Source organism: Lycorma delicatula, chromosome 4, assembly GCF_047948215.1.
Source record: "Lycorma delicatula isolate Av1 chromosome 4, ASM4794821v1, whole genome shotgun sequence".
Taxonomy (NCBI): Eukaryota; Metazoa; Arthropoda; class Insecta; order Hemiptera; family Fulgoridae; genus Lycorma; species Lycorma delicatula.
The window spans coordinates 42099326-42125845 of NC_134458.1; the positions used below are offsets into that span (position 1 = coordinate 42099326).

Here is a 26520-nt window from a genome sequence, read left to right on the forward strand (position 1 = left end):
GCCAGAAACTAACAGAATTAGTTTAAAGTTGTATTTGGCGCCCACCATTTAGGCTACTCGTAACAACGTCTGTCTGGGCGATGATGATTCTCATCTTTCCCTAATCATCTTTTGAAATATTTATGTTCTATTTGCATTACTTTTTGTTTAGAACATAGTGATTTGTAGTATAAGCACATGATTTTAAGTCCTAATACTATTTATGTAGCAAAGTCTTTTTGAATTGTTATATACAATCCTTAAAAGAAATATAAATCTTTTACACTTTATATTTTTCAATTTATTCTCTAAAAATGTTTGCATTAAGTTACCTCGACGAAAAATAATGTTAGATGTGTAAATTGTAAAAAGTGTTCTTTGCGTTCTCTGTCGTTTATTTAGTATCAAATGTTGGAGCTCTGAAAGCGCTTGCTGCTGCTGCTGCCAGATCGTTTTGTAACGTTAGGTTCTTCGGCTTTTCGTTCATATAAACAATTCTAACTTCTCTTTCTGGACTGATAAAAGGTAATTTTAGCGTTTTTATTTATTTAATCCAATAGTTTCTATTTATGTAAGTACGTGCTCTACATTAGCATTTTGCCGAACTCATTGTAATAGTATATAAGTCTACAATAAATTGCTTTATTGCAGTTGGTTTCAGAAGGTATTCGTAAACATTACATAAATCAATACGTTGATTTTAAATTAATTATTGTTAGAGTTAAACAGTTACGTTAAAAAGTCTAAGAATTGGCTCACCATTAGACACAGTATTAGATGGATGGTCTTAAATTAAATTCTTAGTTGAATTGACTGTTTATTAATACTATATTCATTAATATAGTTAAAAGAGTACGTTTACCGAGTAATTGTTAACGCTTTATCTAAAGGTTTGTTTATTTACATTAAGAAGGTGGTTTTTGTATTGTTTAAATCTCTTATGGTATTAGCCTGTTTTTAAAAATTGCGTCAGAATTTCATTATCGTATTTGTTTTAGAATAAATCTCAAGTTATTTTGTTATTATCTGTCAAAAAATGAAAGTCAACATTGCTGCAGTATTTGTTTTGTTTGTCAGAGTGTGTCTTCCATCTCGTAGTTTTGATTTTTTTTGTTGTTAGTCATTTCAAATTTATCAGTAACGAAAATTATTTTCATTAGTGGGGAATTAATTAGTTTTCTGTTTATAGTTCTCTTAGATTGAAACTTGGTGCATAACTTAGCAATTTTTATTATGGTATCCAGGATTCTTCATTGTTATCAAAGATGGGAAATTATTTATTTAACTAATAATTTTTTATTGTGAAAGTATAGTGCCTATATAATATCTGTTAACCAAATTGTAATTTCAAAGGTTTTGTTAATTCTCAGACCAATCACGCCCAAGGAGATGCTGATGAAGCCTAACAGTCAAAGAAAACCAATTACACAGGTATTCAAATCCTAATAAAAGTTACTATCTTGAATTATATCTGATTCTGAGTTTTGCAGTATTCCATAGTTGCTGGTTTGATGTTCGTAATCATTCTAAAAACAGTAAATCATTTACTAGACATTCTAACAATAAATATTTTTAACCTGGAAAAATCATGGTTTCTTGATGAGTAAATATAACAAAAATTTCAATCCTTTATATAAACTTTAAGTAGTTGAAGTTATCACTTGCATGAATTGTATTATAACTTATTTATTGACACGGGATCCCTGGGATGTTGTTCATCTTTAATGATATCTTCATTCTTCTAAACCTGTATTTTTATTAAGCATCTTACCCGACAGTCATGTTGCACTATTATGTTTGTTAAATGCTGTATTTTATTGTTCATGAACCTGTTTTCCTAAAGTATTAACATCCATATGGGTGTTTACATTTACAGTTGTTATAAAATTGCAAATTTAATATCGAACTTTTTTTTTGTGAAACTACCTATGCTATTGGCTTATTGAGATCAGATTATATAGTACAGTTCATTATTGCTTAGATTTTGGTAGGATTAATATTAGGGGAGTTGCCTGCCACTGGAGTACTTGAATGCCTTATTCTTCTAAAACTTTTGACTATTTTGGCAGTATAGTATGTTGCTAAATCTTCTTGTAATAGTTTTGTTATAGAAACGTTTGTAAAATTATATGGCTAACTTCTGTCTTGTAATCTACTTATAATATTTTACTTATATAATTTACTAGTACTAACGAACCAATACTTAAAACTGTCAAAAATTTATCCTCAAAATACCTTTTTATTTTTGAGTTCTTAACTTTGAGTATGGACTAGTGATGTTTTTAATCGATTCCTTTTTTAATGCAGGTATATGCAACATTTTGCTTCTGACTGTAAAATCACAACTCATTATAAACATAATGCTTTTCCAGTCTTCTGCACATACTTTACTAGTCCAATTTACTTTTACTTTGGCCCACATAAGGGTTTTTTGTGCTAGTTTACAATCATTCTGTCAAACTGCTAGCAGTCTGGATCAAGCTGTTGTATGACTCAATTTGTTTCACTGACTACTTACTTTGGATACGAGCCTGTTGCAAATAGTCTAAAATAGGTTCTACCTGTAAAATAACCAATCCTCTGACGTATTGGTTATCTATGGCTACACTTGCTCTTTCTTTATGGTGAAAAGAAACAGTTTCTTTAAACTGGTTTAAAATAGCTTTTCAGTGTGGTGTTATCAGTTAACTCAGAGGTTCTTTTATCATGTTATATGATATATTCCAAAAATAAATTTTTTAAACAATTTCTTCAAGTTACATTTTCAATTTGTATGGGGTACAAAGAAAAAGAATAAAAATTTTGAAGATGCTCTTCTTTTTAATAAAAAAATCCAAATAAGTCTACAAAACATTACATAATAAGCACCATGTATTAGACAAAAAACAATAAAACCTTGTATTACTCTGCAAATGTAGAAAATGGGTGTGGCCAAGTAGTTTAAATACAATGTGGAAAAGTAAAATTTTCTCCTGCCAGATTAATTTACATGCTATTTATCTATTAAGATTCAGTTAGTGGATTTTCCTATTAATCAGCTCTATTGATTTACTCCTGAGTGGGGACTGTCCAATTCTGCATCGGTTGTAACCAGGGATCTTATATGTTATATTTACCTCCTCCACTTCTGCTGACTTAAAATTTCATTTATTAAAGCTGATACCTCATTAATTGTACTGGATTGGCGTGATACATATTTCTAAAAATGAACAAAATTCTTATTACTTATAAATTTTATTAAAAAATATTAAGAATAACAAAAATGTATGAAAATTATTAAGAAGATTGAACAAAATTTAAACTTATTACTTATAAGAAAATGAATTTAGTAAGAAATTATTTCAACTATTCTGGTGGAAAAAAACAAATCTTGTCACTTGTACTTGGCAACCTAGCAAGAGTGTGGACGACATCTCATAGATTTATGCAGTATCTTAGGACATAAAATTTAATTATTGTACCATTAAAACATAAACAATGTAAAATAAATTGAAAAATGTGTAAAATGTCAGTTGAAAAATGTGTAACCCAGAATTGGTGGTCACAGAAGAAATAATACCTGCAACCAACCTTATTTTACTGGGGTTTTTAATGTCTTCCATCATTATTTTTAAAATAGCAGTATCCTATTTCAGGCGTATCTCATTACGTATCTGCTTATTATCTTATCCAGTGACATTTCTTCCCAAACTTTTTTCTATTCTGATAAAATTTTTGCCATCCAGTGTTTTTCTGTGGTATATAAGTCATTCTACCATTTTCTACACTTATGTCTCTGCTTTACAAGAGGTAAAGATTCTCTTTACTTCTAGTTACACATTTTCTCAGACTATTAAGCAAACATTACACTATGTAAGGTGGGTCTTGATTTGCAGCCAGTCTTTCTTTCACTTAAGTTCAGCAGAAGTTTGCTCTTTTCAACATTATGTGGTTACCAATGGACTGCTGCAGTGCATCTTTCCTCTGAAGGAAACTTTTCCTTAGTCATATAATATTAGGTTGTGTGTCATGTAGTGGGCAACAAGGATCTGCCTGGTGCTGCTGTTTCAATATCGCAATAACTTTTCCAGATGGGTGGTGCTGTGCCTGCTAGTAGTTACATCAATTTATTCATTGTTTTGAGGTGTTCTGTTTCGTACTATTCAAAGATGCAGTTTTCATGGAAGCTCCTTTCATCTATTCCTCCTTTGTAATTTACTGGTCATTGCAGTACATATTGGTTGTACAGGACCCCTACTGAACATAACCTTTGTACGCAACTCGACACGGTAAAACTTAAAATACGTATAACTGATTGTATTTAATTTTTATTTTTAACATTAATCAGATGAGGTTAGCGAGTGTAGGTTATGTTTGATTAGATTATGTTGATTCCATGTAATGACGAATCACACATGTATATCAACTTAACGCACTAGATAGGGAATCTTGGAGAGCTGCATCAAAACAGGACTGAAGACAAAAAAAAAAAAATCAACTTAACCTAATCAAACACAATCTGTGCCCACTAACTTCGTCTAATTAACATTAAATATACAAATTATATATAGGTAAATGATGTAGAATTACTAGAACAAGGAAAATGCAAAAAACAATTGGATTTCAGTAGGGGTCCCATATAACCGATAAGTACTGTCATTGGTCTGTATCTGTAGTTTTTATTTTCTTTCTTCTATCTGTCTTTTTCTCAGGTGACATGCCCGTTTCATATCCTTCTTTTGATTCATTCTGTGTTATTCTCTTTTTACGTTTCAAGCTCAGCATAAGGATTGCAAAATATGTTACAAGAAGAAAAATACCCATATCTTAAACATATTTCCACTTAAAAAAATATGTAGAGTTTTAATGTACCAAATTCAAGTTAAATCAATACTGTTTGTACTTTCCAATATGTAATCTCCTTTTCAGAAATTTATTGTCTTGCAAATAAAGTGGATTGGGGTGTGTGTATGTGTGTGTAACTGTAGAATGTAGCTATATATTTTTGTAATAAGTTATATGATCTTAAATTTATGAAAACATGATTCATGCAGTTGTAACGTTTCAGGCATCTTTCACCATGAGTAATCCATCTATTGTTGATAAAGAAGACATTGTGAAAGAATCTTTATTCAATTTCCTTCGGAAACATATCCCAAGTGCTCAGTTCAGGTAGGATTTTTATTTTTTAAATAATTTTTATATCCGTAAAAAATTATTTAATTGATTAAATGACTATTTAATCTTCGTTAGCAGAGTACAGATGTTTTTGTAAACAGTAAATGTAGAATACTTTGTATTAAATTATAAAACTGATGAATTTAGAAAAATTATGTTGACCATGATTGGTGAATACAGATTTCAATTTTGATTTTTAATTGTTAAGAAAAACAGCAGCATGTATTTTGTTTTAATATAGACCAACCTGGGTTTATAAAGACTTTTGTATTATTGTGAAAAGTAATTAAAGCTTATTAATGGATTCCTTGTTATTTACAAATGTAGAAAAAGGGATAGTTTTATTTTTCAATTGAAAAGAATTGTAATAAAGAAAAATCTTGATTATTTATTGATTCAAAATTTACTGAAAGCATGACACTCAGATTGTCATATTGGTTCATATACATGTGTCTCACAAAGAAATTGAGATAATATCAGGATATCTTCTGGTGAAAATAAAAAAATAGGTCTGAAAACTTTGTTTTCAAGTTTAGAAAAACAATTTGTCATAATTTACTTCAGCAGTAAAACGAAGCTGTGCTGAAAAATCTTGAGACAAATTATAGGGAAAAATGAGTGGTTTTATGTTTTTCAACCTTAAAACAAAAATGGGACCCAGAAATATGTTCCAATTTTAAATTGAACCAAATTTTTTTGTTTGTTGATAATGCTTATTGTAAAAACATAATTATACAAGATTTAAAAAAAAGAGAAATAAAATAAAATACTATTTTAATAGCAGTCTTTAAATTGAATTAAATTAATTTAGAATTGTTCCATTTCCTAAGATGACAATAATAGCAGATGATCATCAATTTAGCTTTTGTGTTTTGAATAACAGTTTAAATATTGTGTTTGAATATATTTATAAGTTAATAGAGTTGAATAAAATACTGTGTGTGAATATTACCTAAAAATCCCTTTTCATTTTTTTAATGAAGAGTACATTAACATAAGTTTTGTAATTAAAGCATGTATGTTAGGTACATATCATTAGTATAAAAAATGATCCAACAGGAGGAGTTCAAAGCAAACCTTTTTTTTTATTATTTGTGTTTACATAAAGCTGGCTCATTTCCATAACCTATATTCTGTTAAATGCCAAGAACAGTTTCATGATGAAATAAAAATTGTGATTTAGGATGTTCAATGTAGATAGTTCTTAGGATTGGACAAATTTCTGATTTGTTTGTTGTATGTTAAAGTATGGCAAATACTTGGCAAGAAAAGTTTTACCCATTGCGCTTGCAGAAGGTTAAAATATTACTATGTGGGGGTTTTGTATCTATATTAAATTTATGTCATTGGCTTTAAGATACTCATAAAACGAGCTCTGTTTAATTTATCGACAAGGCAATTATTTCAAGAATTGGTTTTAATAATCACAAAATAATTAAAAAGAAAATTGAAAATCCACATGGTGCATCAGTAACTAGTTTTCAGCATGATTTCGTATTAATTTTTGGTTTGTTATTATTTGTAACAAAATTATTATCATTCATTTTTCATGAACACCTAAGAAGAAATTTGTATTTAAATTTCATGAAAGTATCTTGCCTCCGTTTTTAGAAGATGTACCACTGCCAAGACAGCAAATGATATTCCAGCTTGATGGTTTGTTTCCACATTTTATGAAAAAGCTAGGGTTTACTTGATTATAACTTGTTTAAACAGTTGAAATGGTCGTGGCAGTCCTATTAAATGGATTGTGTGATCATCAGACTTAACACTACTGAATTACAACCTGTGAGAACATACTAAAAATTAAATCTATAAATCAAAAGTTAATACAAGGGAGTAGTTTATGATGAGAATTTACAATGCTCAGGAATTAATATGAATCAATCCTGATACAATACAGAAGTTCTACAGGGTGATATTTAAGTATGGAAATAGCTTTATACTGCATTTCTGAGAAGTATTTGGAGGCAGAAAGAAATGGGGTTCTACATAGTTACGAGAGTGAATCAAATTTAAACAGTAATTTTGCTGTTAAACCTCATCAGGGCTTTGATCAGGTGGGGGGGGATATGGTGACCAGATTCACAACCAAGTTCGTGCAATGATTTTTTGACTCAAGGCGAGTTTTACTCATTGATTTTCTCCACAGGCAATGAACAGTGAATGTGGCTTACTATTGCCAGCAGCTACAGTCAACAAAAGGCATCAGAGATGTCATCCTTCTCCATGACAACTCCAGGCCGCATTCCGCGATTTTGACAAGGGATAAATTGGAAAAAGTGCCAACCTCCCTACAATCCAGATTTGTCCCCCTGTGACTATTTCTTATTTGTGCCCTTGAAAGAATTGCTTGGAGAGGAATTATTCAAAAACAATGGAGACATCGAGGAGAGCGTGCGCAATTGGTTGATGACTCGTCCTCAAACTTTTAATGAACAAGGAATATTCAAGCTTCCAAATTCTTGGCAAAAGTGTGTAGATCATGCAGGAAAAGTTATAGAGAAATGATGAGTGGATGAATTGTGTATATTATTAATCATTAAATTTATAAAAAAAAAATTACTCTATATTTGATTCACCCTCATAAAAAAATTGTGCATTATGGTGGGTTTTTAATTTTTGCCCGCCATTTTGGAGCTGCCGTATTGAATCAAACTTAATTTTTTTAAATAGGAAGGTGAACATATGACACATGATTTCGATTTAAAATTTTATGAGAAAAACAATGTTTAAACCTGTTTTTCTGTTAATGTTTTTGTTATAAAGTTATAAGCTTTCAAATTTGCCATGATGGAAAAATTGTGCAAACAATAAAACAAGGAAAAATGTGCTGCGTGAACATTTTTATTGCATTTTACATTCATAATACATACAATAATAAACTTTAAACAGTGCTATAATAATAATAATAATAATAAACAATTACTAATAATTAAAAACACAACAACAAATTAAATGGCTATGTCAACTGATATTATATTCTAAATAAAAATTAACTTTCAATATTAATATCAGCTGATATTTGTGACCTTATCATAAATGAAAAAAACAGATCGGCTGGAAATATTTACTTAAAAATGTATTACAAATTTAGTTGTATGCTATTGATTAAATTTATTTTTTTTTGTGAATGTTTTATTATTATTTTCCTCATTCATTTATTTACTTTTATTAACTATTAAATCTTCAAATAACAATGTCTTCTTTAAGTGAAACTTAAAGAATAACTCTATTGATGATGTATGGGTTTGGTGACAGAGCCTTAACAAGAAGTATATGATTTATTTAATAAATTTCCAAACAGAATCAATAAGTAAATCAACTGTAATGAAAACAGTACAGCGATTTGAAGAAACTGGTACTGCAAAGAATCGTCCTCACATTGGTAAACCAAGAATTGTCACAACTGATGCTAAGTCATTAGATGTATTGTAGACCTGTGTTAAAGACCCTTATTCATTGATTCAGAAAGTTATATCCAACATGACATCAGTTATTTTTACGTTCAATCCTTAAAAGAAATAAATTTCACTCTTATAAGCTATACCTGGTGCAAGAACTTTTGGTAGATGATTTTGATTGGCAGCTGAGTTGAGTATTGTGATGTTATAATGTAAAAATGAGATGGACACAAATTTGTCTAATTCAATAATAATTACTGATAAAATGACTTTTATGTTTGATGGCCATGTGAATAAGCAACACCTTTGATATAGAGCAATAATAATCCCAGATAGATGTTGGAAGCTCATACACAGCACCCTCAGAAAGTGAACATTTGGAGGGGAATCGTTGGTCATCGTATTGTAGGCTCTTTTATTTTAGATGACAGTCTTACAGGAGACTTACTGCAGGCTTGTTAGTTGATGGAATTTTACCAAATATAAGAGAAAATGTTGGACAAGAATTAAATAATAATGTATGGTTTCAGCAAGATGGGGCACCACCTTGTTATTATCTAAAGGCACGGCAAATTTTAAATGAACAATTTCCAAATTGTTAGATGGTCATAGAGGAGCCATAGAATGGCCTGCCAGGTCCCCAGACCTGTCTTCAGGATTACTTTTTTAGGGAGGGGGTACATGAAACATAATTTTTACAAAGCAAAATCTGCAGATATTGAGGAATTGAAAAGAGGAATAATTGATGAATCTGTCTGTGTACCACAGACATGTTACAAGTTATAAACGGATATTACTTGACGCTAGCACACTGCCAAGCTGCAGAACATTTATTATAGAATGGTATGCTTTCAAAATTTATTTTATTAGTAATTTACTTTTAAAAATAATTATGTAACATTTTAAATAAATATTGTAATATTCATTATTTAAGTAAATATCAATTGATGTAGCCATTTAAGGTTGTTGTGTTAATTATTAGTTATTGTTTATTGTTATCAATATTATAGCACTGTTTAAAGTTTGTTATTGTATGCATTATGAGTGTAAGACGCAATAAAATTGTTCATGCAGCGTGTTTTACCTCATTTTATTGTTTGTATGATTTTTCCATCATTGCAACTTTGAATGCTTATAACGCGATAAGGAAGGAATTAACAGAAAAACGGGGTTTGCCATTGTTTTTCTTGTAAAATTTTAAATCAAAATCGTGTATCATATGTCCACTTTCCTATTTAAAAAAAATTAAGTTTGATTTAAGGTAACAGACAAAAATTAAAACCCCACCATAATGCTGATTTTTTTTAAATTTTTAAACTATGTAGAACCCCATTTCTTTCTGCTTCCAAATACTTCTCAGATATGTAGTATAAAGCTGTTTCCATACTTAAATATAACATGGTGTATTGAATGGAGTGATGTGTTAGTAGTGAGTGTATGTTTTTAATGATATGTATAATTGTAAGTTTATAATATGGTATTTTTAGTAGTTAATTTTTTTGCTGTAATCGTTTGTTTATTATATCAAACAAAATTCTCTTTTGGTTAAATATTGAAGATTTTTTCTGTCACATTTTTGTTTTTTTTGTTTTAATAAAATAGAAAGAAATTATATATTTTTCATTCACATTTACTTACATCAATTTTCTCAGAATTAAATTCTCATCAAACTTTAGAATTGTGTTTATTTCCAGTTTAACTGAATAAATTTATGCAAATCCTAAAAAAGTATTTTTTGACAACTATTCATAACCATTGTGTTAACGATTATTCTTTGACCTATTTTATGTATTTATTTTCTTTTTTTTAGGTCAGAAACATATAAAACCACCAGTTTGACTGTATAATGTATATTCTTAATTGTGTAATACATTAAGACTTATAGTATGGATATGCTTTTAATAAATCTGAGTAACTGAAAATTGTTTATAATTCCATTTCCTTTCCCATGAAATAATACATAGTAATCAGTTAATTATTATAGCAATTTTTCAATTCTTTATTTTTATTATATTAACAGCTTCTGTATAGATTATATTTACACAATTAATTTATTTTACAATCAGAAAATGATCAGAAAGTTTACTCGTTCAGAATTTCAAAACAAAAATTATTGTTATATGTGGTCAGCGTGGTTTATTTTAAACAAATATGATTTTGAATGTAAATCATTAAAAAAAAAAGGCTTAAGGTCGTTTTAAACAAGAAAAAGGTTTTATGAAATATCTGTATAAATAATGTGATTATAAGTATATATGTCATAATTATTATTGTAAAGAAATTCTAGAGGTGTGATAAAAAAAATTCCAAGAGTATGCATGTTTAAAAAAAAAATAGTATCTGACGTAAACTTCATATCATCCCATTGTGCAGTGATAAATTAGTTCCAGTGCTTCTGTCACTGATGAAATGCTGTAAGGAAGTCCTGTACTTTAAGTTTGTCAATCACTTGGCAATTCAACAATTTCTTGTATGATGTCAAAATAATGATCCTTCAGATTCAGCTTCATTATGGAGATGAGAAAAAATCAAGGAGGCCGAATCTCCAAATACAGAGAATGTAGTAACAATTATGTTGTTGTGGTCAAAACCTCTCATGTTTTTTAAGCTGTATGGGCAGGAACATTCTAGTGACAGAGTACCCGTCCTGTCTCAGGTCCAGTTTGTGTCAAATGGTTTCCTTTGTTTGTGCCTCGGAATGTTACAGTGAGACTCGGCATTGATAATCTAACCATTAGGAGTAAATTCACAATGCAGAAAGGCGCAGATGTTAAAAAAAGATAAACATTCTATTGGTTGCATTCCTGATCTGCTTTGCATTCAACTAGTTTTATAGTGTTTCTCTATGATGATTTCTTATTCACTAAATCATGGCTGCTAATGTCCCTGAACATAAAATTTGGGTTATCCCAGGAGATCGTGACAGATTTTGAGTTTGTGCTCCTTCTGCCCAGGATTTAGAAGCCTGGGCATTAAATTGGTGGTGACACATTGCATTATTAAAACATAACATAGATGTTCCAGTTGTACATAGATTCTATAAGATATTTCCTTTATATAATCTTAATGATCCCCATGCATTAACTGCATAATTTTGTTTACATTTTTTGGGTATTTGTGTTCACGGAGATTCACCTTGATCTATCTTCCAGTGATTTCTGCCTCTCCTAAAATGTGGTGCGATACTAAAAACACTTTGTGTGGCTCATTGCTTTGTTTCTGTATGTATACTAAATCATTCCAGTGGTCTTTGTCTTCGATTTCCTTAGTTTGTTGCATAATTTTATGTTACTTTTTATGCTACCATTAGTTTATAGTAAAATAACTGATACACCCATGTACGCTATTTTCAGAAATGCTTGTAAAATAGTTGCCAATTTGTTTGGAGCGACACCGCTCATTATGCTGAACATAAATGTTGCTGTTTATCCATGCTTATGCTGCACTCTTGTTTATTTTGTATGATACTAGACATGGAATAATTTTATTTCTCCTTGTTCGTAAGAAATTTATGATTCATTTTTACTTAATACTGGATTTCTTTCTCTTTCCAGCTCAATTGATGAGATAGTTCTGAGCTATGTGGTAAGTATCTTGGAGGAACTTGGAGGAGAACAGAGTGGTGAAGTGGAAGGTGCTTTTGATGCTGAAGGTTTCTGTGAAATGATGGCTGCCTATTTTCCTGAGTTCTCCACTATTAGCTTACCTGATGTTTGTTTGTGGATGTTTGAATTGGAAGCAACTCTTAGACAGAAACGTGATAATGGTATTTTTACGTTCCTTAATGTAGGATAAATTTAGATAAGTAAAAAATGTAAGTTTTAATTAATTTCTTTGTGGTTTTTTAAATGCAATTTCTTTATTGGTCATATATGTTTTAATTCTAAGAGTAAGTTGTGAAATGTAGGTGAATTTTCTTTTTGTAATATTTTAATGTTGAAAAAATGCTGTAAACTGGTACCAAAGAAAAATATTTTTGTTTCTCAGTTTAGAAATTTATCTAAAAATTGTTGTAATAATTTTGCCCTTCCAGGACTACTTACTTGTTAATATAAATATATATATACACATAATTCTTTTATGGTTGGGACAGATTTTTAGTGTTAAGTAAAATAACAAAACTATGAGATTCTGATGTTTTGTACAATCTTTTTTTTAAATAGTTTACCCTTTGCTTGAGTAAATTATTTCTGTTAAAATGCATATTTTAAAAATTTCTCAAATGGTTCATATGATTTTGGAAAGTTTTTATGTTGGTTGTAATATTGAAATTTTACACTTATCACTTGCATTCAAAAAGTTTAAATGATTTACTGAGCTGCTATTTTAGAATATTAATTGGTGGAATTTTACATTTAATGAAGACAAGTTCTTTCTAAAACAATTATTATAAATGAATTGCTTTGAACAGCTATCAAACATGAACAGATATAGGTTAACATAAACCTAAATCTGTTCTTTATGAACAGATATAGATAGGTAAACATGAAAATTCTGTACAGAATACTCTAGAGAGGTTCATTTACTTGGAGGTAAGTACTCTTACCTACAGATAATGGTATACCTAATTAATGTACATTTAAAGGTTATAATTGCAATCTGTGTAAAGAGTTATTTTAAATGTTTAAGTATTGATATATAAAAAAAATTATGTTTTATTTCTTGTTTAATTAATTTTAATAATCAGCCTAGTATATAAAAAAAAACTTTTCTTATTAAAAGTGTTAATGTTTTGTAGAAAAAATAGTTTTATCATTACAAAGATAATATTTTATTAGTCTACAAATTCAGTTTATTAATGTGATAGCTATATTTCACAATTATTATGAATGTATTAAGTGAAGGTCATGTCTTAAACCATTAATAAATTGTATTCAATTATATTGATAGGGATAGAAATTCTCTGAAGGTTAATGCTCACTAGCTCCTACTCATTGCTAGGGTGTGGCTAGACTGAGGTCATGAAATCTGTTTTCATAAAGCACAATTGTTCTCTAAATGAAGCAAGGTTATAGTGTTATACAGGAATTTACTATTTTTAACAATAAACAACTATTTTTGTCAGTTTTTATCGCCTAATTATGGCATATATTTTCATCTTTTATTTCTCTATTGATAATCATTTTTTAATATATTTTATAGATTATTATTTATTTTTTCAAACATCATAATTATTACTCCTAACAAAGTAATTTCCTGATGAGCAGTTATAAAATCTATGTGCATTGTATTCTGTTATTACTTGTGAGGAATATGTTCTAGTAATTTATTACAAATACCTACCTTTAAATTTTACAAAAAAAAACTAGTTGTATTCTTTAATAATATAAGTCAAAATTTGTACCTTATTGATACGGAAAATGAAATCTAAATATATTTAATAAATTTGTTTTTGGATATAAATATTTTCTTGATGTATACACAACTGGATCATCTTGTGAAATAAATAGTTATGAAATTTTCTCTGAACTTTTTTTTACAGTTTTTTCTAATGAAAATTTTGCAAATGCTTTTAAATAATTAACTAATTGAATTGTTTCTTTATTTTTTTCTATGAAACTTGTCTAATATTGTTTCACTTACATAATGTTTATTAAATTTTCCTTGTGAAAAAAAAATTAGCTGTGGTATTAAACTAATGAGAAGCACATATTATTATAATGTACTGTACTTAGTTCAAATAATAAAATGCATTTACTTCTTTTAGTTATTTAAGATATAATAAATATTTATTTTGATTAATCCTACTTTTAATTGCATTTTGATAAATTTCTTAGGTTTTATTGATTTTGATATTCAAGCAATACTTCTACATAAGTTATAGTAATACTGTGGTAGAGGATTGTTTGTGGTATGTGAGCTTGGTTAGTAGCTGCATTCATTTACCTGTGTACAAATGAGTTGTACAGTTTCTTCATCATTAAGTACTTCCTGGCTAACCAAATTTTCTTTTTTATTTAACCATTTATGCATACTTCCTAACTATTGTATTATATTATACAGGCCTGTTTAACTTAAAAGAGGCCCCATCATTTTGTAGTTTATACTAAATGCGTATATTGGTGTGAGATGGGTAAAGTAATATGGAAGATATTGTATAACTGGAGCTGGAGTAGGTAAGTCTGTTTATTGCCTGTACATTTGATTATTGTCAGTCTGTGTCTAGCATTGGCTTTGGAGGTTGCATAATTGTGTGGTATTGTTTGTTAAAATGCAATTAACTCTTGAAGAACTAGTATTTGTGATGGTAAGTTATTTAGAGATGAAATCTCATGTTGTGAGTCTGTGAAAGTTCAGGAAGAAATTTAAAAAGGAAGCACCATGAAAAGTGTTATCAGAACTTAGTTAAAAATTTCATGAAACAGGTTCGGTGTTAGACCAGAAATGTGCCCGTCACAGGTCAGTTTTAATGATGCAGGTTGTATAGGACATTAAAGTGGCAGTTACTAGATCTCATAAATCATTGCATAGACTGAGGTGGGAAATGAACATTTCACTAGATTCAACCCACACTGCAGTGAGGAGAATGCTAAAGTGTTATCCATGTTCAATCCAGGTTTTCCATGAACTAACTAATGCTGATAATGTTATAAGGATTCATTACTGTCTACAGTTCAAGAACTTCATTAGAGTATCATTGGCATTTTAGATAAGTGTTTTTCACAGATGAAGAGTGGTTTGTTTCACCTTGGTAGGTATGTTAATAATAGTCAGAACTATTGGACTTCCTCCTTTTTCCTGTTTAGCCCCTGGGAATTACAGTCAGTTATTACTTCAGAGGATGATATATATGAGTGTAAGTGAAGTGTAGTCTTGCACAGCCTCAGATCGATCATTTCTGAAATGTGTGGCTAATTGGAACCAAACCACCAAAGAATACCAGTATCCATGATCTAGTATTCAAATCTGTATAAAAATAACTGCCTTTACTAGGACTTGATGGAACTCTCAACTTCCAAATCAGCTTATTTGTGAAGACACGTTCACCACTAGACCTACCTGTTGGGTTAGAACTACCAGACCTTGGATACTGAAAACCCACACTTTTTCTTTAGATCTCCTCTACACCCACAAAAAGTAGTTGTATGGTGGGCGGTTTCAATACAATGAATAATAGGACCCTCTTTTCTTTTTTTTAAAAACTGGATGCTGCCATCTACCAAGAAATTATCCAGCAGTTCATAGCCTTACTGCAGGAAGATGAGTGTGACTGCTGTTTGCAATAGGACAGCGCTACTTGCCATACAGCTTGCCCTACTATGTGGATGCTACAGGATTTTTTCGGTGGAAGAATCATTTCTAAAGGGTTGTGGCCACCAAGATCCCATGATCTGACTATTCCAGTCTTCTTTCTGTGGGACTACTTAAAAGAAATTGTTTCTAGGAGCAGTCCACACATCCTACAGGAATTGAAGACAAACATTACCATATCCAGGAAATAGACAGGGTACAGTTAACAAGATGAGGAACATGGTTAAACATGTTGACAATTGCCTAGAAACAAATGAACATAATTTTCTACACCTTCTGTAAATTATTTTGTATGTGTTTATTAAAAACTATTATCTGTATACTAAACTAAGTGATAGGGCCTCTTTTAAGTTGAACACCTGTACATGAATCACTAGTTAAACTTCAAGAAAAGATTCACTTTTGTTTTCTGTAATGTGAATGTCAACCGTATCATCTTATTATCTATGATTCTTTATCCATATTTTTTTTTAAGATGGTCTCTTTGGACTTCTTTTTTGACTACTAAGTGAGTAGTATTTGTAACTGTTAGGTTTCCAACAGAAGAATTGTATATCATATTTTTATATATATATATATATATATATATATATATATGTATATATAGTATACTTAAAAAATAAATCTTGAGTAGATTTAAAAATTTTGCTTTCAATACACCTTGACCAACTGGCTGGATTAATTCAATTACATTTAGAAGTGTGAAGTAATTAAACATTTTGAAGATATTTCATACAAATATTTCTATTTTTAGATTTCTTTATTTCCTAATGTAGATGATTCTGAGAAGATACTTAATATTGTCCAGTTATCGTTTTACCATTCTCCAGAAAGTCAGTGAAGATTATCCCACAATCATCCCAAGAGATAGTAGCCATCCTTTTCCCTGCTGATGTTTTTTTCACCTTATTTGGAGCAAGTTCCCTAACAGTAACCTACTGTTTTGACTGTTCCTTGGTTTCAGGTCACAAAAGGTTTATATCTTCATTGATTGTTATGAAAGTGCACAAAAATTCCTCTCAGTTATGTTGAAATACCCTCACACCATGCTTAAAAATTATTATTCATTCACACTTTTAATCAATTTTGAATCAGTTATACTGATGTTTTATTTTTGTGACAACCGTATATTTTTTTTATGTTAATAGATGACAATCAAATAGAACATCAACTTTCTGAAATGATTCTTCCATTATCAGTAACTAGAAGAAATCACAATTCTTCCTCTGAATGCAGCTCTGTCAGTGTTGAAAGTAATCTGTCATTTAAACATAAGCGAAAGCATCTTCTGTCAGAGACTTCTGATGGAAGCTATAGTTCTGATAGTAGTGGAGAATTCTACAATCAAGAGGTATATTAGTCTGATTATTATTATTTTTTTTTTTTTAATGAAATATGGTAGATTGAAGAAGACATATTTTTATTTTTTTTAGATGATCAGTTCTCTCCACAATATCAAAACTTGTGTATGGGATTATAGAATGGTAATTTTGACGTGATCCTGTTGATCTAATTATATTTAATATTTCATATATTATTCATATATCTATTGTATTTTAATTTAAACCTTTTTTTATACCGCAAGTGTTCTTTACATAAAATGCCTAAGAGAATGTATGTTCATATTCATATACAGATTAAATATATAAAAATACTCATTATATGGGTTTGATATATAAATGACTATTGAAAATATTTTGTATTAATACATAAGAGATAAGATTAATGCTTAAATTAATAATTTGAAATAAATTTGTATAATAGACTGAAATTTACAGTGAAACAGTAAAGAACAGAACAATAAATTTTCTGGATAAGATACAAAAATGAATGAAATAATCATTCACCAACATGACAAAATAAGTTAATATCTTGTTAGGAGGAAACAACTTAATCTGCTCTTAGGTGTGATGTACTTTAAGAAGTTCTTTTTAGAAGGTATACTTTGGTTTATTTAATATGTGATTAACTGGGTTTTTTTTTTTTTTTTTAATCTAAAATAAGGAAAAATACCACTGGCAAAACTTCATTTAGTAGACTACTTCATGTGGTAGAATTCAGCTAAAATCATCTAAAAACATTCAGAAACAACAGAGTACAGTAGTATGAATCTTCAATTTTTTAGGAAAGGCAAAGATGCCTTGTAAGGTTCTTAGCCCTTGTAAAAATATATTGAACTTATATATATATATATATAGCTGTATTATTATGGCTTTGGAATGGTAAGCATTAAGACCTAATGGTAATTTTAATCATTACTTTTCTAGGATCCTCAGTGCATTTCCCGACAGGCTCAATTACTGTGCGAGATGTTTCCTACAGTATGTGCATTGGAGGTTCGTCACTGTTTAGCTATTGCTAATGGTGATATAGCAAAAGCTGCCCAGATTGTTCTTCATAGACAAGAAGCTGGTCAAAGCTTAACACCATCCACTAACATATTGCAGGTATTATAGATTGTTTGTTTATATTATTTAAAAATTCAACAAAAATGTTTGTTCTCTGCTTTCTCCCGTTCACTTTCTGAGCCTGTTAACTTAACTTGTTGAGCCTGATTTAGAATGTCTTTTCTATTGCAGAGAATTAAGGTGATATCTCATATTTCAGAAAACCTTAGTTATTACCTCAACTCCATAAAGTTTGGGTTAATGTAAAGTGAATAACAGGTGAACATTTACATATGTACTCATTATATGTAAAGCAGTTTGTGACTGCAACAAAGAAGTAAGCTTCTTATATATATTATTATATAGTGTATCTAAATATGATTAGGCAAACAATCTAGTGTAACATATTTGAGCCAGAATTATCATGTTTGAGTCTTCAAAGGAACTGACTGCTTTTACAGAGGTTACAACTAAGATTACTACACCATCAAATGCTGTATATTTAAAAATGAAAAGCATAAATTATAATTAAGCATACTATAAGACATTATTAAATAACTATTTTATATTTATATTGACTTCTGTTCAGCTTACAGGTTAGATGTATGACTCAGGAAAGAAGGAGTAGTTTGTGGTTAACTTCTTTTTACACAACTGCCCAAAAAGGAGTTAATGTTTTTAGGGTGTATGTTCCACCGTATCAGCTCAATGGCCGAACCGATTTAGGTATATAACCCTTAGTTGGAATCCTTAGGTTTCCAGGAGTGTCATAGGCTATATAAATATGATTATTAAATTGGCAAAAACAATTCTTTTGTTATTGTATTTGTCCATATTCCCCTCAATAAAAAAATAATAATTTAATAAAAAAAAATTAAATTTTATTTTTAATATTGAATTTAATATGTGATTTGGAAGAGAAAGTTTAACTGATGATGAGGGAAAACCTCGAAAGTGCTATTAGAAAAAAATAATAAGCATAAGGTAAGAAGCATTATCGAATTCTGTACTCTTTGGTAAGCGGTTTTTATACTTTTGTCTTTGAAATATGTATAAATATATATATATATATATATATATATATATAAATGTATGTACTAGTGGAAATTTGCCGGTTTGAAGCACAAACTTTATTGATTTGAATTATCACTGTGTTAGCGGGGTTAGAAGTGAATGATTCAAATCCGTGAAATGAATAAAATTATAAAAATAATAAAATTAAAGTTACATTAAATAAAATAAAGTAATATTTAACAAATTTAAATTACAAAAATAATAAAATTAAAGTTACATTAAATAAATAAAATAATATTTAACAAATTTAAAAAAATTCTGTTTAATAATAATGGGCTTCCTGTGGGGACTGTGTGTGAGGCTAGAGTGGTAAGCTAATACAAGCACTTTGTGCGAGGCTAGACCAATCATCACCATTAACTGGTAAAAAACAGGGTGCTTCTGGAGCGCTGTTCTTGGAGGTGCAGTGGGATCTGCAAACAATCGTCTGATTTTCAAAATTCAAACAGGGTATTTGTCAGTAGGTTGAAGGCTAACTGTAGCATGCATCAGGTACACTCTCAACCTAACATATCATGGTTATTCAGAAATTTTGTTATATCTTCACAATCAATCTTCCAATTTTCAAAATTCAAATGGGGTATTTGCTAGTATAACACAAAATCACGAGGATCCAAATCAGAACAAAAATTAACTGATATACTCAGAAAAATTGAGTGGCCTACGCTATGCCGAGACCAGCTTGTGGCTGGTGAGCTGCCACAAATGATCTTTGTAGAGTTTGATGACAGTATGATTAGAGGTAATGCTGTTGGCATTGGATTGAGGATCGAGCTCACTATTGTCAACTCATTGCCTAGCTAGCACTGAGTAGTGTGAGACAATTGGAGAGTTTAGCCATTAGTTGTTTAGATCCTAGAAAATTAGTATATGATCTGCACAATAAAAAGTCTTTTGAGGAAACTCAATTGCTTTAGAAATCTGCGAATTTAGATTGGTATTCACCAGTTAAATAAATAAATTGAAATGTTTACAGTTTCTTCATTTGGCTCAGTATGTTAAGTACGTTATATCCATAAGTTTTCGAATCGTGAATTTTTCTCGATGGTCACTAAAATGTATTAAATAATAAAAGTAATTATAATAATTAAAAAACATGACTGCCAAAAAATAAAGAAAGTGAACTAAAAAAAACTACAATAAATTAAACTAAAAAAAAAAAAACACACAAGGTATGGAAATAAAGGACTAAACATCATTTTGCAGTATTTTGTTAAATAAAATAATGGGTAACCAATCAACTTTCAGACAGTTATAATTTGTTTAAATATATTTTTCATGTTGTAGAAATAGTAGGTAATTAAAGTTGTCTAATGATTAAGTTCTCACCAGGTCTTACATCGATAAGAAAATTTTGACCTTCTAAGAAAATATTTAATGCAGTCAGGTGGCTCTGAATAGTAATTGTTTTATATTAAAGAGCCCCCATTATTTTATTTAATTAAATAAATGTTTAGTCCTTTATCTCCATACCTTGTTTTCTTTTTTTTAGTTTGATTTATTGTGATTTTTTTGGCTCGGGTTATTTATTCTTTTTTATTTTTTGGCAGTCGTGTTTTTTAATTACAATTTTTTATTTTTTAGACCCTATAAAAACTAATTGATTAATTTTTTTATTTTCCAAAAGCTCTTCTTACCAAAATAATTTTCTACTTATTTGTTTAATATAATTACAACATTTATTAAATTATTTCTCTCTAAAAGATGCATTATCAAAATCCAAACAGTTTATAAATATTATCACAGGTATAAACCTGTGCCTTTCTTTTTTAAGCCTTTCTTAAAAATAGAAGTTCAGTAAATTTGTGTAGTTTTCACCTATCTGTTTGAAACGTGTATTATTTTTTTAGGTAGATTTCATAAGAAAGCTACCTATTTTAATGAGTACCAAGATTTGACTTATGGAAAATTTTGACTTATCTTCGTGTTTCAAATCCTCCAGATCCCAAAACCACTGTCAGTTCAAAAGTTTATAAATATATATATATATATATATATATATATATATATATATACACACACACTGTATGTGTGTAAAGTTCCTGAACTAAATTAAATATAAATACAGATTTAAAGATAAACAAATTTACTTACATCAGCCCTCTACACAGAACACATCTCTAGTTATACCCTCATTGCAATACTGGTAGAGCCTGTCAAACGCTCTGGAGAAATCACTTTGTGGAATCGCCTACAACTGCTTGTGCAAGCCCTTTGGATGGCCGGAGTGTTGTTGAAAAAGCGGCCTTTTATCTTCAACTTGAGTTTCGGGGACAGAAAATAGCCTGCTGGAGCCAAGTCGGGTGAATAGGGCAGGTGGGATAAGACTGTGATTTGATTTGTGGTGTAATAACATGTTAAAACTATTGCATTTGTGCTGGGACATGTCATGCAAGAGACTCCAACTGCCAAATCCCGGTACTCAAGCTGGATTCGATGAATGCGACTTCAGGCATTTCATTACTTCCAAATAGAATTTAGAATTCATGGTTTGACCAGTTGGGACAAATTCATGATGAATCAGGCCTTTGAGTCTAAGAATGCAATTAACATCATTTTCACTCTTGATTTTTGCTATCTGACTTTTGCCGGTCTTTGTGCTCCAGGACTCAACCAAGCAGCAGATTGACCACCAGCTTTCATCCCCCGTTACAATGGTTTGCAAAATATTTGGGTTGCTATTGGCAGTTTCAACAAAGTTTTGAATGCAAGAAAGACGTACCTGTTTTTGTTCTTCGATCAAGAAGTGTGGAACGAAACGAGAGCACACCTTTCAGCAGTTCATTTTTTCTGTTAGAATTATACATACCGTGACTTTACCAATGTTTAGCTCTTCTGCTATGGCTCGAATGGTAAGCTGAGGTTGTTCGAGCAGGAGTACTTGCACTTTCGCAACGTTTTCAACATGAACAGCTGCTGACGACCTCCTGCTTTGTTCATCATCATCCAGCGATTCTCTACCATTTTAAACTGCTTTCGCCACACGTGTGTTGTAGTACTAGATGCGGCTTCATCACCCAATGCTTCATTTATTATAGAGTAAGTTTCAATGAAAGGTTTTTGAGGTCGAAAACAAAATTTTATCACATTTCTCAGTTCACAAAAGGTCACATGAACATGATGTACGCAGCTGAATATAACTCGAAACTGGAGAGACAAAACGTGATGAAATTTTGTACACACACTTGTCAGACATCGTACGACATAGTTCCTTGGTTGTCCAAGAGATTGCACACTACTTGTATTGATTACAGAAATTTAGTTCGGAAACTTTTCAGACACTGTGTGTGTGTGTTTATACATATATATATATATGTTTATATTTCACTTTCTTGTGGACATGATAACTGCTGTAATTTTGTGCCAGTCACTTTCAAATTGTTCCTTAAAAATAATTCGTCCCAAAATCTCGGTCGAGTTCGTTAACGGCCAAAATTGGACCATGTGGGGGGCCTTTTTCGAAAAACAAAATATCGCTAAAACTTTCTTATTCAGTAAAATATCGAATTCGTTTAAAGTTCCTACTATCCTTTGAATAAGGGCCTAAAACTTATGTAAATTAAGTTTTTTGATATCATCAACCATTAGTCCAGGGGGGGTTGAAAAAATGGAGTTTTGAAGACAAAAAATTATACCTCCCTTAATGGGCACAGTATCAAATTGGTTTTAAGTGGTCGTTAGTCCTCTAAACATTACCTAAAACTTTTGTCTGAAACAATTTGTGATATGACCAACTTTTACAGCAAGGGATGATCAAAATTTAGCTGGAATTGTAAGAAGATGCGGCTTATATGCTAAATGTGTGAAACTTTTTTTCACATGCAACCATTGTATTGAGTAAATTTGAAGTTTTTCTTAACTTTAAGTTTGAAATCTTTTTTATCCCCTACTTATCACTGATGAAATCTACCTCCACCTACCGGTGTGCCAAATGAGATTTTTTTTTTTAAATCTGACATTATCTGATGAAAATAGCTTTCAATCTCTATAAAAAATGTAGAGATGGTAAGTTGTTAATGTTTAAAATAATTTTTTGATCATATAGGTCAAAAATATTGTCACAAATTGTTTCTAACTTTATTATGATACCTTAAGACAGAATAACTTTTCAGAAGATTATGGGTCAATCCATTTGAAGTGCCCCAAAAAAGCATTAGCTGGTTTCTTGACCAATTCAAAACAAATTGAAACTTACCCATTTGTTTCCTACATGTTTCAGGACCTTAAAACTATTTTGTTTAAATCTTTTATTTAAGCAGTTTACCTGTGGTGACCATTTTTGTTATGGAGTGTACGGTGTACACGGGTGCACCGTTATGGTGTGCACGGTGTTTGCGGAAAATTCATAACTAAAAAAATGTTGGTCCTGGAAGGATGAAACAAAAAAAGTTCAACACGTGACATGAGTAGGAAAGGTTGAGTTTGTGTGTAGGCTCTGCTATTTGGTGTATTTTATCATTATATTGTAGTTTGTTAGTTGATTGTGTTCACTATGATTTGGTTTTGTACTTTTTTAGGGCTGCTGGAGTGTTTTATTATTTTTGTTTTATATTAATTTGTGTAGATAGCCTTACAGGCTATCTAGGCTAGTTTGGTGTATAGTTTAAATTCCCTTTGAACTGCACACCTTGGGGGTTAAACCAACATTTCTACTTGTTTTGTTGTATATTTGTTTTTATTGTTTAGTGTTACTTCAGTTTCTGACATTTATTGTTAAGCTAGCTGTTATTTTCTTAACAGCTGTTGATAGCAATCATCTTTATTTGTACATAGCCTGCTATTTATCAACTTCATCGGTGTATGTGCTTGTTATTGGCCAATTGTTTTTATGAGTTTATGTTTATAGTTTGTAAGCAAATATTGTTTTTGTTTATTTTGTGTTTAGTGTTAATTAATTATCACTGTTTAGGATACTGTTTTTGTTGTGTTTATGATTTGAGAAATGTCTGAAACTGAAGTAAAAAAAGGGTAAGTCCAAGTGGGCTAAACCTCACGAAGAGATTACGGAGACGATTGAGGTTAGACTCAACAACTCTTTATCCGCTTCTGGCGATGAGGGGTCGTGAGCAAGTGCTTCCAGTTTTTCGTGAGCTGGAGAGAGTACAGATCAATTAATGATTGAGAATTTTTCTGAAGGTAATGGGAGGGCTGGAGATTTGGTCCTGTTAGTGCGGGCGTTTGAAGAGAAGTATGACTCTTGCTTCAATGTTTGGAGAACCCAAGAGGTGCTAAGGCTAATGTGCTAAGATCAGGGAACTCAAACCCTTTTTGGCAGCTTCACTGCGGAGGGCAGGTTGTTTGTAGACCTCTCTTTGTGTAAGATCAAGGAGTATTTTATTTAGATGTCCAGCGCTGTTATAAGTGCTGCAGATTTGGTCACAGGGCTAAGTTCTGTGAACATCCTGCAGTTTGCGCTCATTGTGGTGATGAAGGACTCATGCGTGAAGACTGTCCAAAGAAATCAGAAGGTCCGACTTGAGTTAATTGCAAACATCTTCAGAAGAATCATAAGAACTCTGTGAACAGTAAAGATAAAAAGTGTTGTCAGAGAGCTCTTGATATGTACTATAGTTCTATTTCATTAAATTAATAGATTTGGTCAGTTGAATGCTCAGGATGCTTACATTGCTCAGGTTAAATTTGGAGAGGTTGCATTACATAGAGGTTTGGATGTTGTTTTTTTTCAGCATCTATATATTGTGTCTGGTGATCTGCCAGGTTTTTCTTGTTGGAAGAGGTTCTATTGTGGTTCTGAAAGCATGTCCGCTGTTTTGTGCAGAAGGGAACGTGATTGTGTCTATTCAACAGCTCTCAGTTAATCATCATGTCATTGTTCGTGTGGATGTTCAGAACTTGCATCTGTATGTTGCTAGTTCATATTTCCAGTATAGAGATCCTACTGATCGTTATCGTGAGGTCTGGGATAAAATCCTACGATTCTCTGGCACTGGTCCAATCCTTATAGGTCGAACATCATATGCCCTGCTCTTGGGGGGGCCAGAGACCGAGCCACCCTGGAAAACTTAGAGGTCGGGGGAAACTAGGCCGCTCACAAACGGCGAGTCAGTGTGACGAGAGCCGCATTGTCGAACCGTGTGGGAGTTCCTCGATGAGGTTGCTATGTTCAACCGTCATCGGTATTTTTAAGGATTTATTTAGTATAATATGGACTCCTACAGCTCTGCTGCTGGAAGCCATCTCTGAGAATATGGCTGGCCATCAGCCAAATCAGCTCCAAGCGCTGTTAAATGGTGGACAGGTACTAGCTGGCATACAGCGACTGAGGCGTGGCAGCCTAAATTGCTGCCTTTTATTTGATAGAACTACGTAGTTTTAAATTGTAACAAGGGGTGCGCCTCCCCGATTTAGTTTTATGGTTGACAAGTGAGCGATTGGGACACTTAAGCGGGTGCTGTACGGCACCTTGCTTAATTCGCTGACGCACGTTATGTAGCTCATTAGGAGCAATTAGGATCTAGGTCGCTAAACCGATTTTTAGAGGCACAGTAGCCGTTTTTGGCATGGAACATTTGGTCTATGCTCTAGGGCGACCGAATGGTGTGGTGGTGGGAGAAATGCCAGTTGCAGTTAACCAATCGTTATAGGTGCGGATGTGAATGCTAAGTCACTCTTGTGGCATAGAGGTTTCACTGATGTTGACAGTGAATTAGAGTATTTTGGCGCAGCATGATCTACAGGTATATAATGTACCTGGTGAGTTGCCCGCTTATACATAGGTATAGTAGATGGGCGTTGGTTTTTTGGTGGAATGAACATCAATGTTACCATTGGTAGATTTATCTCTGCCAGTGTTTGTAATTGGAAGGTAGTTGATGATTGCTCAAGTGATCATCGATTGATTGTCTCTGAGATTGCTAATGGCTTGAGTGAGCACCACCAGTGTAACGTTCCAGTTCAGGAGGGTCATTTCCTGCACAGGCTTGCGGACTGGAAGAAATTTGTGAATTTACTTTTGACCAGGCTCCGAGTTTTGGATCAGAGTCTGGATGTCTTTGATTTGGAAGATCTGGCAGTTGGTTTGTCGGTGGCTTTTCTTGATGTCACTGAGTGTTCAATTCCCTGAAGTTCCAGTCGAGAGAGGATTGCATCATGGGGGAATAAGGAGCTGTCTGGCATGAAGAGGGTGGTTTGTCATTTATGGGGAACTTTTCAACGTTAGGGTGATCCGGAACGATAGGCTGTCCTTGTTGCTGAATACGGGACCCTAAGGTGACATTACTTTCATAAAGTCCAAACTGCAGAAAGGG

General features: G+C 31.4%; 1 protein-coding gene across 1 annotated transcript in view; it reads left to right on the forward strand.

Moving 5' to 3' along the window:
- Positions 1-396: 396 nt before the first annotated feature.
- Positions 397-26520, forward strand: part of LOC142322837 (CUE domain-containing protein 2) — a 39197-nt gene continuing 13073 nt past the window's right edge. The window contains exons 1-5 of the mRNA XM_075361909.1: positions 397-504; positions 5027-5130; positions 12095-12306; positions 16940-17142; positions 18059-18238. Coding sequence (XP_075218024.1) covers positions 5039-5130; positions 12095-12306; positions 16940-17142; positions 18059-18238 — 687 coding nt within the window. The 5' untranslated portion in view covers positions 397-504; positions 5027-5038. The remainder of the gene's footprint in view (positions 505-5026; positions 5131-12094; positions 12307-16939; positions 17143-18058; positions 18239-26520) is intronic.